Here is an 18469-nt window from a genome sequence, read left to right on the forward strand (position 1 = left end):
TTACATGAACTTTGTCTTGAAGTACACTCTTAAAAATAAAGGTGCTTAAAAGGTTCTTCACAGCGATGCCATAGAACAGAGGTCTTCAACCCTGCTCCTGGGGACTTTATTTCCAACCGGCTTCAGCACACCTGCCTGCAATTTTCAAGCAGTCTAGACTCTAGAAGAGCGTGATTGGCATCTTCAGGTGTGTTTGATTAGGGTTGTAGCTAAACTCTTCAGGATAGTGGGTCCCCAGGAGCAGGGTTGAAGACCTCTGCCATAGAAAAACCATTTTTGGTTCCACAAAGAACCATTCAGTCAAAAGTTCTTTAAAGAACCATTTCTTTCTTACCTTTTAATAATCTGAAGAACCGTCTTTTCACCACAAATAACCTTTTGTGAAACAGAAAGGTTCTTCAGTTAAAGGTTCTTCTATGGCATCATGAAGCACCTTTATTTTTAAGAGTGTATAGAGCCCTGCACATGACATAAGAGGGGGGAGAATTAAGAATTCACTTCCACAACTTTACTCACTTCTGAGGGAAAATATAGTTAAAGCATTGGCATGCTATAGTAATTTATTCACTCGTTTGAGATCAATTATGGCCACGGTTTAACCGACATGAGGGAACGAATTAACAAAGTGTGGCAACAAAATAAATTGTGAGAACAAATTTCTAAATCATGACTAAAGTATGTTTTTTTTTTTTGCACCCTTGCAAATGTCATGTGTGGGCTCTGTATTAAAGTGGGACTCTCTCTATGGCCTCCCACTATTATCCAGATTCACTGCAAGCTATGCACATTTGGTAACAACATGGACTATCTTTCATCATAAAATGTGTAAAATGTATATATGTTGAAGCAAAGTATATTTTTTGGATGTTGTTTTATACTCTTCTATTAAAAGGCAACTACAGAAGTATTTGTATTTTGGTGATTTCTTTTTATTTACATTTAGAAAATATACATTCAAGCAAACCTTTTATTAGGGAATGTTAAAAACATGATTTCCATACCCAATAGTAGATATTAATACAATTTTGAAAGGACAGTAAATAGTGAATATGTTCAGCTTTAAAATATTTCGATAGCCAATATTTTGCCTCAAGAAAATAAATTAGAGGGCAAAATTAGACAAATTTTGGACATTTTATTTGGAAAGTTTTGTCTTACAGAAAAAAAAGTAAATATTTTTTAGATTAGGTTTTATATTTCTCAGCTGTTTTGGATCTCGTATATCTGGTAGCAATGTGTTTTTTTTGGCCAGGTAGATGTCCAGTGTTCTTTGGTGAGAATCTGTCTTTAGTCGGATTGTTGTTTTCATTCATGCATAACATTATAAACATCCAAAACGTAGAAATTATCTTAAGAATGTAAAATATTGACTTGAACACACATAAATGTCCAGTAGTGTTCAGAAGGGATTCGGTGACACCTAGAGATCCACAGCGGTACTGCAAGGGTTTTGCAAAATATTGTGTGATCTCAAACAAATTCTCTTGAACATTTAAACCATTTGAAAAATATAGAAGTAGGCCTATATGACATAGTGCATTAATAATAATTACTTAAATGCTTTTTCAATTTTAGAATCATAACAAAATAAATAAATCCCTGAAAAAGACTGAAGAACTCGAGATTGAATAAAAATGGTAACAGGTGTCTCCTGCTTTGCAAGCATGTATTTATTTATAATTTTGCATATGAACACTGGTAAGTTGCTTTTTAATTAGGCAGAAAATACATAATAAATAATATTATTTAAAATTGTATGCACAGTTGTTCTATTCACAATAATTAGGCTATGTATATTCAAAATAACAATTTTAATAAGTAAAAGCGACGTTTTTTATTCTTAATGTATATTTTACCCGTGCATGCGCACTGGCTAGTTTGTCCCTCGTGCGTTTCCGTCTGAGGTTTACAGCAGACTGACGTGTCTTTTCTCCGAGCTGAAGTTTCCGCGTGAGATTATCTAGAACTGATTTGAAATTAAATGCTGGAGTAAAACGAGAACACTAGTTCTGTAGTAAAGTGAAGTCATGGCGGCAGACTGGGAGGAAATCAGGCGTCTAGCTGCGGACTTTCAGAGAGCTCAGTTTGCAGATACTATTCAGAGGTAAAAACTAATGTTGTTGCTGCGCTTCATCCCGCCCCTGGTTTCTTGTGTCTTGAAGCAGTATATCCCGAACATGAATTTGCAAACTGACTTGATCCACAAAATATTGGAAAACTGATGACTCCGTTTTATGCGACATTGGTCGCGCAGTAAAGACGTAATCGGTATTTACAAACATCATTACTGTATAACGCGTCAGAACTGATCATTACCAAACACTGTTGTTGTAACTTCATGTTTTTGGGTCGTGTCGTGATGCACAGTGGTGTTATTTGGGCTGTCTTACAGTGTTAAGCACGATATGTGTGTAGTACCGTGCTATTATGAGTTCTTATATCTTATAAATGAATGAGATTCTTGTAGCAGGCTACTGTAATGCATATAAATATAATTTTTACTTTTTATTCCCTATGACTTAGTAATACTATATTTAAATGTGTTAATGATGCAACACAGATTGACTGACAGATGGACAAATAAACATTTCTCAAAAAGCCTGTTGTATTATATATGATGCATGATTTTTCTTTTAAAATTTTTTTGGATAATCAAGTAAACCTAATTTCATTTTTCAAGTATTTGTAAAAATATAAAAGTTACTCTTATGTTTACTTCATAAAATCATTAAATATTTCACAGCAAAAAGACATATGTGACCCTGGACCACAAAACCAGTCATAAGAGTCAGTTTTGTTTTGTTTTATTGAGATATCATAAATAATCTTTCCATTGATGTATGGTTTGTTAGGATCGGACAATATTTGCCTGAGATACAACTATTTGAAAATCTGCAATCTGAGGGTGCAATAAATCATAATATTTAGAAAATTGTCTTTAAAGTTGTCCAAATGAAGTTCTTAGCAATGCATATTTACTAAATTTATTTATTTATTTATTTATTTAGTCATTTAGCAGACGCTTTTATCCAAAGCGACTTACAAATGAGGACATAAGAAGCAAATATCTTCATGGAACATGATCTTTATATAATATTGTAATGATATTTGGCATAAATAAAAAAATCAATCATTTTGACCCATGCAATGTATTTTTGGCTATTTTGGATGCTACTTATGACTGGTTTTAGAAGTAGAAGATGCAAAGTTTTGCCAAATAGGCATTATAGGGTTGATGAACTGGTTAATAAAAGGTAGTTTCATTACAATAAATTCCCTATTGCTTTGAGTAAAACAAGAAATAGCACTATTGATTTGTGTGAAAGTACCTGTCATGCATGATTTGACCTCAGCATTTATTTTGTTAACCACAGATTGTGTCTTTGTGTGTTGACCTCAGGTTGTCTGAGAGGAATTGCATCGAGATCGTGGCCAAGCTGGTGGAGGATAAGAAGCTAGATGTGGTTCACACTCTGGATGGGAAAGAGTATGTGACTCCTGCACAGATCAGCCGGGAAATGCGCGATGAGCTGTATATGCACAGAGGTTAGTAGAATACTTGAATTACTTCTCTTTAATAAGTGTACTGTATGTCGCTTTGAATAGCAGAGTCTACTAAATGAATCTAACATTTTGCTTTATCATTTAAGGGAGGATTAATGTTGTGGATCTTCAAAAGGTTGGTTTGATATATAACAAACATTTTATAGTTTTTATATGCATCTTATGAAGGAGGGCAGATTTTATATGTGAATACATTTTTTTAAAGGAAGAGTTCGCCTCAAAATAAAATTTTGCTGTACAAAAATGTACTCAATTTAGCATCACATTACTTGCTCACCAACGGATGCTCTGCAGTGAATGGGTGCCGTCAGAATGAGAGTCCAAACAGCTGATAAAAACATCACAATAATCCACACCACTCCAGTCCATCATCCTTATTAATGCTTCCTTCTGTGAAAAAGTCCATCCCTTTTTGTACTCGCATCAAAATCCATGAACATATTGTTTATTACAGTTTTTGCTTGTAATCAGTGCTTGATTGGCGCATATTTCTCTCCTCATTCAGACAAACTTGAAAAGAATCAATATTATGGATGGAGGACTGGTGTTTTAGCCTGAAGCAATGGTTTGAAGTTAAAAAAGATCTTAGTAATGAGTTTAATTATTTCAAAAACGCAGCTTTTGGCTTCTCAGGATGTTAACTGATGGACTGGAGTGGTGTGGATTACTTGTGGATTATTGTCATGTCTTTATCAGCTGTTTGGACTCTCATTCTGACGGCACCCATTCACTGCAGAGCATCCATTGCTGAGCAAGTGATGAATGCAAAATTTCTTTAAAGCTGTTCAGATGAAGAAACATCAACATCATGTCCTGAGGGTGAACAAATTAAAATTTTTGGGTGAACTATTCCTTTAATTGTTCTTTAATGTTTCTCACAGATCATCAATGTTGATTTGGTGCATGTGGAGAGCAGAGCAAATGAAATCGCCAAATCAGACAAAGGCACACAACTCCTGCTGGGTCAACTGATTGACGAGTGAGTGAAAAACTACTACTTGTAGGATAGAGGGAAAACTATTGAAAATGCTCTTCAGTACTGTCAATATGTATTTTGTAGATGGCTTGCGTGTCAAGCAGTTATACATTTAATCTTTAATGCTTGTTCTCCTGTAAAGAACATACTTGGATCGGCTTGCTGAGGAGGTGAATGATAAACTCCAGGAGGCTGGACAGGTGAACATCGCAGAGCTTTGCAAAACGTATGATCTACCTGGAGATTTTCTAACAGAGGTTAGTCCAGTCTGCGTGAAGTATTGTGATTCTTCTTGTTAGAATGCATCTTTATGAGAAACAATCTTTCAGTGGTTAGTGGAAACCTGCTTGCACTGCAGTTACAGTAATTGTCAAACTGTGGTGTATCTGTCTGCATATACAGTTGTTCTCATAAGTTAACATGCCCCTTGCAGAATGTGCAAAATGTTAATAATTGAAAATTGCATATTATTTTTTTATTTAGGACTGTCCTGAAAAAGATACCACAAGACAAAATAATAACTGAATTTATAAAAATAACCCCATTCAAACATTTACATAACCTTGAATCTTAATACTATGTGTCATTTCCTGGATGATCCACGACTGTTTATATATTTTGTGATAGTTGTTCATGAGTCCCTCGTTGGTCCTGAGGAGTTCAGGAAAAATGCTCCAGCTCCTGCACATTCTTCGGTTTTCCAACATTTTCTGCATATTTGAGCCCCTTCCAACAGTTACTGTATGATTTTGAGATCCATCTTTTAACACTGAGGACAACTGAGGGACTCATACACAGCTATTACAAAAGGTGGAAATATTTACTGATGCTCAAGAAGGCAACACAATGCATTAAGAGACGGGGGTGTAATTTTTTTTAATTGGATGATCAGGGTAAATTGTACTTATTTTGTCTTCTTGGAAACATTTAAGTAGCTTCTGAAGTCTCTAAATGAAAATATGATCGTTAAACAAAATGAGAAGAATTTAGACATCATCATCATCCTGTTCAAAAATTTACATCCCCCCCACAATTAATGCATTGTGTTGCCTTCTTCAGTGGAAGCAAGAAAATCTGACCTTTTGTACAATGTAGCTAATAGAGTCAATTTGGATAATCGATTTGCTCATTAATTTTACACCATAACATTTATTTGTTTTGCACTTTAAAAAAATACTAGAACATTATATGAGTAACACATATGATATCACTTCTGCCTTCTCAGACAGTATAACATGTTCACTCTGCTAGGAGCTGAACTCGAGGCTGGGCAGAGTGATCCAAGGTCAGATTGATCAGTACAACAGGGGAGTGATCTTCACACAAGCTTTCATCTCCAGACACAAAGCTTGCATATGCGGTCTGTTCAGTGCCATCACAAGGTAAGCAACTCCACCCTCTGCATCATGGGATAGATAATGGAAAATATACAATAAGAGGTGTACTGTAGTTCACTGTTACTAAGTTATCAAAATAATGCGCTGTTATCATCCTGTTGAATAAAGTGAAAATGACTCATTCCAAACCCATGAGACTTTTGTTCATCTTTGAACCACAAATGCATTTTTAATGAAACCTGAGAGAGTTCCAATCATCCAAAATGCTCAAAAAGTTCATAAAGTGAGCTCATAAAAGTGAGTTCATAAAAATGTCACAATCTCTGATTTCTTGTATTTGTAAATGGAATGCATTGATTTGTTTTTTTATTTATGTCTTACCTTTTCCTTATAGTCTCTTTTGTCTTTAAAGACTAATTTCTCTGTAGTTTTTTAACAGCTGTGATTTCCATCCCTAGGCCTACACAGATCAACAACTTGCTAAATCTCTATGGTTTTCAGGAGAATCTGTTGTACTGTAAGTTTTGCAGTTTGCCTTTTTACACAATCATTTCATATTTGAGCGTTCTGCATACAGACTGCTTGTTTGTTCGTTCTTCTTTATCAGCGGTGCTTGATGAACTGGTTAACAGCGGCCGTTTGAAGGGCTCCGTGGTTGGAGGCAGGCAGGATAAAGCCATCTACATTCCTGACATCTACTCCAAAACCCAGAGCACTTGGGTTGAGTCCTTTCTCAAACAGAATGGATATTTAGGTGTGTTTATTTTAAACGACAGTATATAGCTTATGCATTTAAAATGTTCAGTCTCCCTTCACTGGAAATTAGAGACCCAGAAAAGCTGATGACTCCCAGCGTATTGCCGTCGCAGCGCAGGATTTATATTTAGTCATTTAGAAGATGCTTTTATCCAAAGCGACTTACAAAAGAGGACAATGGAAGCAATCAAGATTAACAAAAGAGCAATGATATGCAAGTGCTATGACAAGTCTCAGTTAGCTTAATGTACTGTATAAGCCTATTGCTCTATTCTAGATTATACAAAAATATAAACATTGAACTTTACCTTAATTTTGACTGTTTTCCGTTGTGAACACCTGAGACGTGTCAATAGGTGTTGGTAAATATCAATATGTCTCATGCTCATAGTTTAACTGAATTAAATTAGGCTTTGCCAACAGAGTTTATTGTATAATTGACTAAAATAATTAGAATTTTTTTTCAAAATATTCATTTTTTTATTATTATTATTTTTAATAAAAAGCAGATATCCTAGTTACAGTATACACAAACAATGGAAGCAAATAGGGGAAGTGTTGTAAAGGTTTTAGAAGCCAAATTGTGAATCGTAAAGGCATTTCATTTTTCATTTATTATTTAAATGAGAGAGGAGTCAAAATAACGTTTTGTGGCAACTGACACTATATATGTATATAAATATATGCTAGTTCTGGAGTTGAATTCATATTAATTCAAGAGCAGTCCTGTAAAGCTCTGTCTTTTTTCCTGCAGAGTTTGAGGCGTTGACCCGTTTGGGGATACCTGATCCAGTCAGCTACATAAAGAAGAGGTTTAAGTCTAGCAAACTGCTTTTTCTCAAATCTGCATGTGTTGGCAGAGCCATCATAGATCAGTTGGAGGCCTCAGTGGAGGAGACTATCAGCTCAGCCACTTGGGTCGACCTACAGGTACAGTCATGCAACATTTTATGTTTTTTTTGTTTTTTTTAAATGGAAAAATACCTCCGTAAATGTTATGCTAATTTCTTGTTTAGCCAATGATCCCAAGCAGTCTGTCTGAGGAGGATATAGGAATTCTGTTGAATGAAGTGCTGAGGGGCATGAATGTTCAGTCCAGTGCAAGGCTACTCTCCACTTGTGTGGTCAGCGAAAAGTTCATCACAGGATGCATCGCTTTGTTTGATGATATCATGCAACAGAAAGCACAGAAGGTATGCAAGCTTTTTGTCTGTACACTACACACCTGGAGTACCTGCACACATCATATTAAAATGACAAAATTGCTTGTTTTCACACTTGAATGTTCAAGTCCAAAACCATTTGTCTATGAACAATCAAGTGCGGTAGCCAAAAAAAGTTCAAGTTTGCTGGTTTTGGAGAATTTTCCATAAATGTCTATGTGGCAAGTGCTTAAGTTAACATTAATATGAAAACATATTGTGAAAGTGACTAATTTAAATTCCTGTTATTAAAGTAAATAAGGGTATAATTCACCCAAAAATGAACATTTTCATCATTTACTCATGAGTTCCAAGCAGGGTTGTTATCATTAACTAAAACTAAAACATCCAAAACATAATTGTTCATTGAAATAATGCTTCAAAAAAGAATATTACATGAAAAACTAAATGGAAAATTAGAATTGTTGCCTTGGCAACTAACTTGAATAAGTTGAAGCATTAAAATATGATATAAAACTATATGTAACATTTAAAAAAATTAAATCAAACCAATTAGTAATAATAAAATGACAAAAGCACTGAACAGAATTACAAAACATTAAACTAAAATATATAAATGAAATCAAAAATTTTAATGGATGAACAAATCAGCACATTTTTGGTGAACACACTATCTTGAAAGTATTTTTTCCAGCAAGAAATAGTGTAATTCTAGACTAAAACATTTGAAGGGGATTATATTACATCTGCTTTAACAACAGGAAGTGAAGAATAACCCAGTGTTTCTGATAACGGAGGATGATATCAAACAAGCGTCTGTTTTGTTGGAGTCTTCAGCCTCTTCAAAGAAAGACAAACGAGACGAACGCCGGAAGAAGGCTTCAGGTAAAGAGTTTATTTCAGATAATCCTTTCAGATTAATTCATAATTGGAGTTTTTTGTGGCTTTTCATCCATGCCTGCTCTTAGCGTTGTAACCATCTGTTTGCTAGTGTATTAAATTGACCAAATGCAGGGGATAAATGCATTTAAAATGTTCAGTCTTTCTCCTCCGGGAAGAAAACATTCAGGGAAACATGCACATGTTTTTCTCTCTGCAATACCACCTACTTCAGTTTAGCAATAGAGAGAAGCCATTCACAGTTAATGGCTGTGATGCAAACTAAAAGCTAGTATCTAGCCAGGGGAACAACACAGGTATGGCTTGATGAGCTCAATTATTATACATCACTTAGTTGTTTTTTTTTTTCCATTAAAATTTTCATAACTTGCAGTAGTTTTTAATTCTTGAAGTAGAAATAGCTGTTGATAAACAGCCTGCTGTTGGCTTTTTATGTTCCTCAGAGGGCAGTGGAAGCGTGAAAGGAGGTGGAGGCGCAAATGCCCGAGAGATCCGAATTCGCAAAACAAAAAAGAAGGGCAGGAGGGAGGAAGACAGCGATGAGGAGACGACACACACCTCTCAGGGTATGAACACTAAGGTTACTAACTAATAAACCTCGCATTTATATAAACATGCTGATTTATCATATTGATCTTTATTTATATTTGTATTATTTAACTCGTTAAAAATGTTTTTGTGTATATAGAAATTTGCAAGCTTTACTTGGTTTTGTTTATTTTTAATTCATGTTAGCTATTTCTTAACTAATGTTAACAAGTTTTACCTCTGTAAAACCTTTCTGGTGAAATGTATAATGGTAGTAGGAAACAGCTGTAGTTCCTGTTTTAATTTGTGACCTTGCGTGTGTTACAGGACGAAATAAGCAAGGAGACAAGCCCTTCCTCTCAGTGGAGGAGATCATGGAGGTGCTGGGGGAGAAAGTGTGTGACAGCTCTGAGGAGTTGCTGCAGGAACTAGCAGAGCAGATACAAAGGTTCAAACCATGATGTTCAAGCATATGGAGACCAAAAAACAGCATCAAGTGTTTATGATAAAGTTAAAAAAGTACTCATTTTCACCTCGCACACATTGGGCCTTATTCATGAAACTTGAGTAAATTCAGAGTAATTGTGCAGTGTAAAACGGACCTTCCCGAAAACTCTCCTCTGGATTCACAAACGCTTCGTAAACATCTGATTTGATAGTTAAATGTGTTTGTTAATGAATTCCAATCATTCCTAAATAGGGCGCTCATGCACGCTCATTTACAATTAGAATAATCCCTGCCTATAAATTATTACAGCTACGCAAATTGCATGTTTCGTGAAATATTCTGGTCTACTTTGTCAGGTTTGGCTCCAGTATATTGCATAAATGCAAAAAACACCAATAGTCCATATGCCTAACAATAAATATTCAATTAACGTGTTTCCACCAAAGAGTGTTTAGCCAGCTGAAAAAAACATCAAGCGCTCTTCTTAAAAGGACCAGCTGGTGGCACAGCGTTTTTCCAGCTGAGATGCTTTGGTTGCTATGATTTGGAATATCCACAGCGGCAACAAATTACTAGCATCTCATTTTTAAGAATTTTACCAAATCGCTATTTTACAGGTCGCTATTTTACAGTTGTCAACTCAGCTGAAAAAAATAAAAATCAAAAAATTCAAAAAGAGGGCAAGGGCAAATTAACTTGTAATTATGATGGCAGTGCATCAAAATTCAGTGTCATCAGAATGGCTTTACGAACGATTTACACAAAAATTGTTCTACTCATATTTCATGAATGAGCCCCAATGATTGGATTGGAATAGTTTGAAAGACTTTCCATTAAAAAAACAGAATGCTGCATTAATGATATCTTGTTAGTGTTGGTCTGAGCAGATGCATTAACAGCTGTTCATTCAAATTAAAATATTTAACTCACCAAATTTTCATACAGAACATTCATTTTGGTGTGAACAGACCTTGAGTTTGTCTTTTTTCCACAAAATTTGAAAACCTCCAAACTTTTTTTTGCCAGGCCATTGAGCAAAATGTACCAGGAAGTGGTCAGTGCAGCTTTCATGTCCACAAGTTCAGCCCAAGCAGGAGGGAGTCGGAAGAAAAACATGAAGGATCTTCAGGAGGAGATCAACAACTTGTACAACAACATCCGCCTCTTTGAGAAAGGAACCAAACTCTTCTCAGGTTTGTTTGTGTCCATCTCAGTTGTTCTGTAGAAAACACATTGCATACTTTTTATAGTGGTTCAGTCATCGAGCGTACACAATTTACAGAAGGGACAGCATTGTGCTTGTCTGTCCTCTGCTAACTTGTCTGCTTTTTTTTCTGTACGCACCAGATGAGACACAGGCTACCATTGCCAAGCATGTCTTGAAGACTGTATGTACGGATGCGACCAATGTGCTGCTGAGCTTTGTGGCAGCTGAGCATATGACCTCGGACAGCTCGACTGCCATCACCAGTGAGGTACAACCTACTGCTATTCCATAAACAGCATCCATAGCATAGTTAACATCTGTTACCACCCCTGTGCTGCTCCTGGCTGGAGGTAAATAAATGTGTAGTAGTCCAAAGACTTAAATTTTTCCACCAGAATTCGATCGGATTGTGAGATTTAGACTGACTTCAACTTTTTCTCCTAAGATGTTGGTAGAAATAAGATCAGAAGCAGTGTATAAACATACAAAATTGTAATGGACTGAATTAAGATGCAATTTGGGAATTAACCAATGAAGAAGAAGCTATGTCCATGCATGAAAAAAATTAAATTAAATGAATGGACCATTCTGCTTCCACTTAGTTATTAGTAAATTTGGTTGAACTGAACCCCAGACGCAATAATAATGGGTAAAAATCAGCATTTGCAATGCGTATAGCTTTGTGTTTGCTGAGGAAGAGGCTTGGATCAGATGTGTCAGTTCTGCAGCGTAAGAAGCAGCTCATCAACACTGGCTGTTAAAACAGACGTCCTGAGAGACGAGACTTATAGACATCAACTCTCTCTGATTCTCCAGTAGAAGCAGCTAACAGTTCAAATTTAGATGGGAAAAACCACACACATTTTTATCTATTATTAATGTTGTGTCTGTTTGTTACTATGTTGCAGATCAGGCTGAAGATTCTGGGAAAGCTCTCAGATGAAGTTAAATCTCCTCTGATGAAGCTACACAACAGTCTCAATGCAAAGGTGTGTTTGATGACACGACATGGAACTGCTCAAGTTTCAGTTCAAACGCCTAACTTTTACACAGTTCTACACATCTCCTGCCCATTGCATGTTGTTATTAATATTTCAGTAATTTGATAATGCTTTCAGCTATGAATAAAAGATTTGAGTGTCATCATGTTTAAATCCCTTCCAGAGAATTCCACAGATTTTTCCCAAAATGAATGGAGAAAATGTGAAAAATACTATACAGTTGTCTTCGAAATAATAGCAGTCCAACATCACTAACCAGATCAATCACTGTTTTTGGTAGAAATTATATTTCTACATGACAAATATTTTACTAGTTGTGGTAGAGTAATAGAAAACCAACAGTCGTGACATGCATGCTGTTGATTCTGTTTAATTGAATCATTAATTGAAAAGGGCATGTTCAAAATAATAGCAGTTTGGAGTTTAATTAGAGAGGTAAATCATTCTGTGAAAAAACTGGTGTCAAACAAGTGAGCCTTATTTAAGGATGAAGGCAGCCAATGTACTGTGCATTTCTCTCTGAAAATGGGTCGTTCCAGACATTGTTCAAAAGAATAGCGTACTTTGATTAAAAACTTGATTAGAGAGGGGAAACGTATAAAGAAGTGTAGAAAATGATAGGCTTCTCAGCTGAAATGATATCAAATGCTTTAAAATGGCAACCAAAACCAGAAAGATGTGGAAGAAAACGGAGAACTACCATTCGAATGGATCAAAGATTAGCCAAAACGGCAAAGACTCAGCCAGTGATCAGGTTCGGGGTGATCAACCCGTGAGTACTATCGGCAAGAAGCCCACTCAAAGCCCCATTGTTGAAAAAATGAAGAGGTATCAATTTGCCAAAGAACACATTGACTGGCCTAAAGCGAAATGGCGCAATATTTTGTGGACTGATGAAGCAAGATTGTTCTTTTTTGTCAGAAGACCCCCCCCAAACACTGAATTCAAGCCACAGTACACTGTGACATCAAAAATGCTGTTTCTGAGGCAAAACCAAGAAATGCAGAGATATTGTGGTATCGTCCTGGGCTGGAATACCTGTTCACAGCTGCCAGACTCCATGTGAAGCAGTTCTCAGAAACCGAGGCTATACAACTAAATGTTAAAAGTCATTCACAAGAACGCTAAATCTTCAAGCTTTTTTCTGTTTATACAGTAAATGTTTGACTTTGTAAAGAAAAATGCAGACACAGAATGCAGACAAATTTTTCTTAATGTTTTGATTTAGAATAGACATGTTCCCAGTGCATTTGTATTGAAGTAAAAGTTATTGTAAGGATTTTGACTTTTTTTAAACACACTGCTATTATTTTGAACACAACTGTATATTCCTTTACATTTTACTGTCGGTTGTCATGGGTTGGAAGAGCAAAGTAGCAGATTATTTTTTTTTTTATCACTTGCAGGCCATTGAAGACTTTTTGTCATGTTTGGAGATGAGTGCAGAAGAGTGCGGACTACTTCTGAAGAAAGGCGACAAGAAAAGAGAAAGGTATAACCACTTCATTCCCCAGCACTGCACTGGTATTGATCACTGAAGTGTCTGTTCTTTAGTAATCAAATATCTGTTTTTATTCTTCTTCAGTCATAGGCATTGCATTGCTTTAAGGAAGCCTAAAGTTAACATGTTAGCTCAAGGTCAACCCATATAAATGTATATGGGTCTGCCCTGGATGCAACAGTTGTCGTGTCGTGTTGCTAAAGTCTAACAGCTAAAGTCTGTCTACACTGGACAATCATTTGTACTTTGTGACTCTTCATCATAAATAGAACGAGACTTCAGTTTGCTGCTGGCGATTGGCCGTGTTGCACCATACCACATCCAATGTAGACAGCATCACTGATTATAATGCGTTATATTGTCGTCGCGTCGCCACGTGTAGGCACAGTGTTATTGTACCACGTCTATATGTATGATAACACAAACTTTGTACATTAGTGGTTTTAAAACGTGGCAGAGAAAAGCCAAGGTTTGTACAAAGCATAGCCATGTCAAGTCACCTTTTTAATAGCGCTTTTATCGCAGCTTTACACTATTAAACAGGAAAGTATGAGAATCAATGATGCAAACTTCAACAATGAGGGAAATCATGTGATCATAGAATTCATTTGATTCAAATTTTTAATTGATTACTATAGCTATTTAGAAGCAAATGCAGACATTGCCTAAAACGGTTACATATGGTTGGTGTGTGTGTGTGTGTGTGTTTGCAGGCAGGCTGTCTTTGTGCACCGCCAGGCTCTGTTGGAGCAGTTGAGGGATACAGAAGACCCTGCGCTTGTGCTGCATCTGACCAGCGTCTTGCTCTTCCAGAACGTCACACACTGCATGCTGCATGCACCTGGACGCTGTGTGCCACATATCATCGGCTTCCTGCAAAGCAAGATTCCTGAGGTAACCATGTGTCCCCTAAATCTACAGTAAAAAGCAGCTGTGCAAAAAAAAAAAAAAAAAATGGAAATATACAAATAACTATTATACAAAAGATTTTTGCTCAGTCAGAGTCATTGCAAAACACTACATGGGAAAAACAGAGGGAAAACATTGCTAAATATAAATACTAAAATGCCATATGTGACCCTTGACCACAAAACCAGTCATAAAGGTCAATTTTTTAAAATTGAGATTTATACATCATCTGAAAGCTGAATAAATAAGCTTCCATTGTTGTATGCTTTATTAAGATAGCACAATATTTAGCAGAGATACAACTATTTGAAAATCTGGAATCTGAGGGTGCAAAAAAAAAAAAAAATTAATATAAAAAAATTGCCTTTAAAATTGTCAAAATGAAGTGCTTAGCAATGCATATTACTAATCAAAAAATCAAAGTTTTGATATATTTACGGTGGAAAATTTACAAAATATCTTCATGGAACATGATCTTTACTTAATATCCTATTGTTATTAGGGTAGGGTCACATATACTTGTGCATAGGTACTATAGCAGTCTGTTTTTTAATTGAAAATGCAATTTATAATTAAACAAAACCCTTAAAATTCTGTATCATATGGCACCATGACAAATCGACAGAAACATAAGCTATGCATTTCTCTCTCTCTCTCTCTCTCTCTCTCTCTCTCTCTCTGTCTCTCTCTCTGTCTCTCTCTCTCTCTGTCTGTCTCTCTCTCTCTCTCTCTCTCTCTCTCTCTGTCTCTCTCTCTGTCTGTCTGTCTGTCTCTCTCTCTCTCTCTCTCTCTCTCTGTCTGTCTGTCTGTCTGTCTGTCTGTCTCTCTCTCTGTCTGTCTCTCTCTCTCTCTCTCTCTCTGTCTGTCTGTCTGTCTGTCTGTCTGTCTGTCTGTCTGTCTGTCTCTCTCTCTCTCTGTCTGTCTCTCTCTCTCTCTCTCTCTCTCTCTCTCTCTCTCTCTCTCTCTGTCTCTCTCTCTGTCTCCCTCTCTGTCTCTGTCTCTGTGTGTGTGTGTTTTAGGAGCAGCACAAGCTGTTGTCTCAGTACCAGAGTCTGGTGGTCAAGCAGCTGGTAGTGCAGGGTCAAGGCCTGGAGAAGAAGAGCAATCGGGAAGAGGGAGCCAAAGATTCTGTTGTTTCTGATGATGTGGAGGGTCTTCAGAAAGAGCTTCACAGTCTCACCAGAGACATTAAAGACATCCTTTCTCAGAAAAAACCATCTGTCACAGAATAACACAGTTGTTAGCAACAACCCCAGCCATTAATGTATTCTGCTACATTATGTATTGAGCTCTAATTTTAAATCTGGGAAATAAACAGACTGAATTCAACCTTGCAACACATTTCCTCTATGAGAAGCAGCGAAAAGTGAAATTTGTGTAGGGGAATAATACTTTTGTAAGTGAAGTCCTTCAGCCCAGGCTGGCAATGATCATCTCTTTGGAAATATTTGTAAATGTTTCCAAGTAATTTTGCATACATTTGAATTGCAGCTTGTCTATGACCCATAAAAAAGTCAATTTTCCGCTGTGCCTCTAAAACACTTATTTGAAATTGTAAAATCATACATGACCTGCTGAGGTCCCAGTAGAAGAAAAGCCTCTTTGTACTAATATAAATAATTTACAAGACAAAAAAATTTAATAAATGTACAACATTTAAACTGATGTTTCAGTTCTGGTGTATGTGACATTTACAGAGTTAAGGGGTAAATTGTAGATCTCAAAACAACTTTAATTTGTCGCAGCTAAATGTTCAAATTTGAGATACAGTAAATAGTGCTACAAACAGTTCCATAGGACGCATTCAAGCATAAAGTGTTAAAATCATCTCCATATTGCTAAATATTGGCAGTTATTTGTTTGTTTCCCAAATAACTAAATATTTAGTTGTCATTACTGACATGACTCATTGCCAATTCATAAACAAATACATACAACATATGCAGAGAGGTGAAGATCATCGTCATTCTGGCTGGAGAACATTAAGCACCATTATTATTATTTCACTAGCAGGTCTAAAGACCCACCGTGAGGCAGTCAGAGTATTTATTTCTTTTTAAGCAAATTTAACACCTTGGCAGATGGAACAAAAGGTACAAATTCAGTAATGTGCTACATTGATCAGCCACAACATTAATTACACTTGCCTAATTTTGTGTTAGGTCCCCTCTGATGTGTTGAGGCATGGACTCCACAAGATCTTTGAATGTGGTATCTGGCACCAAGATATTAGCAGCAGATCCTGCAAGTCTCGCAAGTTGTGAGGATCAGATTTGTTGGTCCAGCACTTTCTATAGATGCTCATCATGGGCACTCTGCTCTGAGACTATGCAGCCCCATATGCATCAACCGGACAGGCTAGCCTTCGCTCCGTACATGACCCATGACCCAATAGATGTCCTTCTTTGCATTACTTTACCAGTGTTAGGAAGGTTACTTTGGAACCGCATTTCTTGAAACTATGCCTCTTTTTTTGCAAAACCAACTCTAAACACAAATCCATAACTTCTAACTCAATTCCCCAAACGTCCTATATTCAGGTCAAAATGAAGCTCTCCTCTTAAAACAACTTGGATCTTGCTGAAAAACCAAACTTTGCTCTTAGACATGACACACAAACCCTCACAAACACACACACTACAACAGTCTTACACACTGATGAGATCAATTTAAAACAGTACTACAAAAAACAGTAATACGTGTTGTTTGTGGTACTCCCCAAGTGTTTTATTCCTTAATGCACAATACAGCAAACAACAACAAAAATGATTATTCTGCCCCAGCATCCCGTCTTTGGTCTGGGACAGGAATCAACATCATGGTTCTTCAACATCACAGGCTATAGTAGCCCTGGCCAGGCAGCAGGGGTAAAATCCTCTTGCATGCCTGATCCAACCCTTGCACGCATCAACTAAAATATCTGAGACTCCTTCTCTTCCATGTTGTTGTCATCCATCTCCTATTCTTCCTCTTCCTTCATATTTTCTCTACTCCTTCTCCTCCTCTGTGGTGTCCTTGACCTCTTCCTTCAAGTCTCTCTGGATCCATTATTTCAAACCTGAATACAGTCTCTTTGGTGCATTTCTCGAATCGTCCTTACTGTAATATTTGCACAGAAGTATGTGCATTTCTCAAAACAATTCGTACAAACAGCATCACACTATGTATTTTCCTGTAACTTTTTTAGTTCATCTTCAAAAGTAAGTATTTGTCACTGAACATATCAGTGCCATCAGAATGAAAAGTCCTTGTGTTATTGTTCACAAACAAGATCATGTTATCAATATAACAGTGCACTCTGTTAGTATTACCTGATGTAAACTATGGCTACAGTTTGGATGACAGTTACTGTACTGAAATGCAGAAGGTTGCACTTTGTATGCCATATATCCATTTCAAAAGTACAAATTTAAACATTTCTGTATGTAGGATATTGATTGAAAAAGACTGGATATGATTCAGTTACACTTTTACTAATCGTCTGAAAAAAAAAAAAACACATTACAACATTGTGAAATAGAAAAGAAAAAGAAATATGGGCACAAACGAGAAAATAAAATGTAGAAAGTCTATTGTCAGAATTTGTAACTCTTGTGTTGTCCTCTGTCTATATATCGAGGGGTGAGAACCAGAAGGGCGTAAGTGACATTTCACCAACTTTACAGGAGAGCCTAAACAAACATTTTACCATAGTTTGATCTGACTTTGTGTTCTGATTTCAATTGTTTATAATACACATTTAATAATAACACAAACGCTCATGGATGACAGTACGTTTCCCAGTAGGAAGAGCTCACTAAGAGCTTTCATTTGATGTATATATCTCCATTTCACCAAAAATGTCATTTACGCCCTTCTGCTTCTCAACCCTCGATATGCTTTCTAATTGAAGGTTGATGAGATGTACCTTTGAGCTATTTCAGAGAACTGGTTTATAATTGGTTGATCTATATTCTCTTCATTGGTGAAAGTTAAGATTCACTTGATCAATTCATGATAAATTTATAAAAATGTGTAGAAAATATGCTTAACAGTTTACTAGACAACAACTAACATAGCATTTACAGTAATGACTAGCCCCCGGTTTCACAGACAACGCTTAAGCCTAGTCCCAGGCTAAAATGTAAGTCTGAGAAGAAAAGCATTTCTGATTCGACAAATGCACCAAAGCCACTGAGA

General features: G+C 36.4%; 1 protein-coding gene across 1 annotated transcript; it reads left to right on the forward strand.

The window, feature by feature from the left end:
* Positions 1 to 1880: 1880 nt before the first annotated feature.
* LOC306844010 (E3 UFM1-protein ligase 1-like) lies at positions 1881 to 17869 on the forward strand. Its single transcript, XM_079375821.1, has 19 exons — positions 1881 to 2104; positions 3401 to 3546; positions 3651 to 3679; positions 4446 to 4543; positions 4683 to 4797; positions 5792 to 5922; positions 6336 to 6394; positions 6485 to 6631; positions 7388 to 7563; positions 7650 to 7826; positions 8558 to 8681; positions 9140 to 9262; positions 9552 to 9672; positions 10699 to 10865; positions 11020 to 11147; positions 11788 to 11868; positions 13287 to 13372; positions 14095 to 14275; positions 15310 to 17869. Exons 1-19 carry the CDS (start codon positions 2028 to 2030, stop codon positions 15520 to 15522), a joined length of 2379 nt encoding a protein of 792 aa, XP_079231947.1. The 5' UTR covers positions 1881 to 2027; the 3' UTR covers positions 15523 to 17869.
* The last annotated feature ends 600 nt before the right edge of the window (positions 17870 to 18469 follow it).

The sequence above is a fragment of the Barbus barbus genome, assembly GCF_936440315.1.
Source record: "Barbus barbus genome assembly, chromosome: 24".
In the NCBI taxonomy this organism is placed as follows: domain Eukaryota; kingdom Metazoa; phylum Chordata; class Actinopteri; order Cypriniformes; family Cyprinidae; genus Barbus; species Barbus barbus.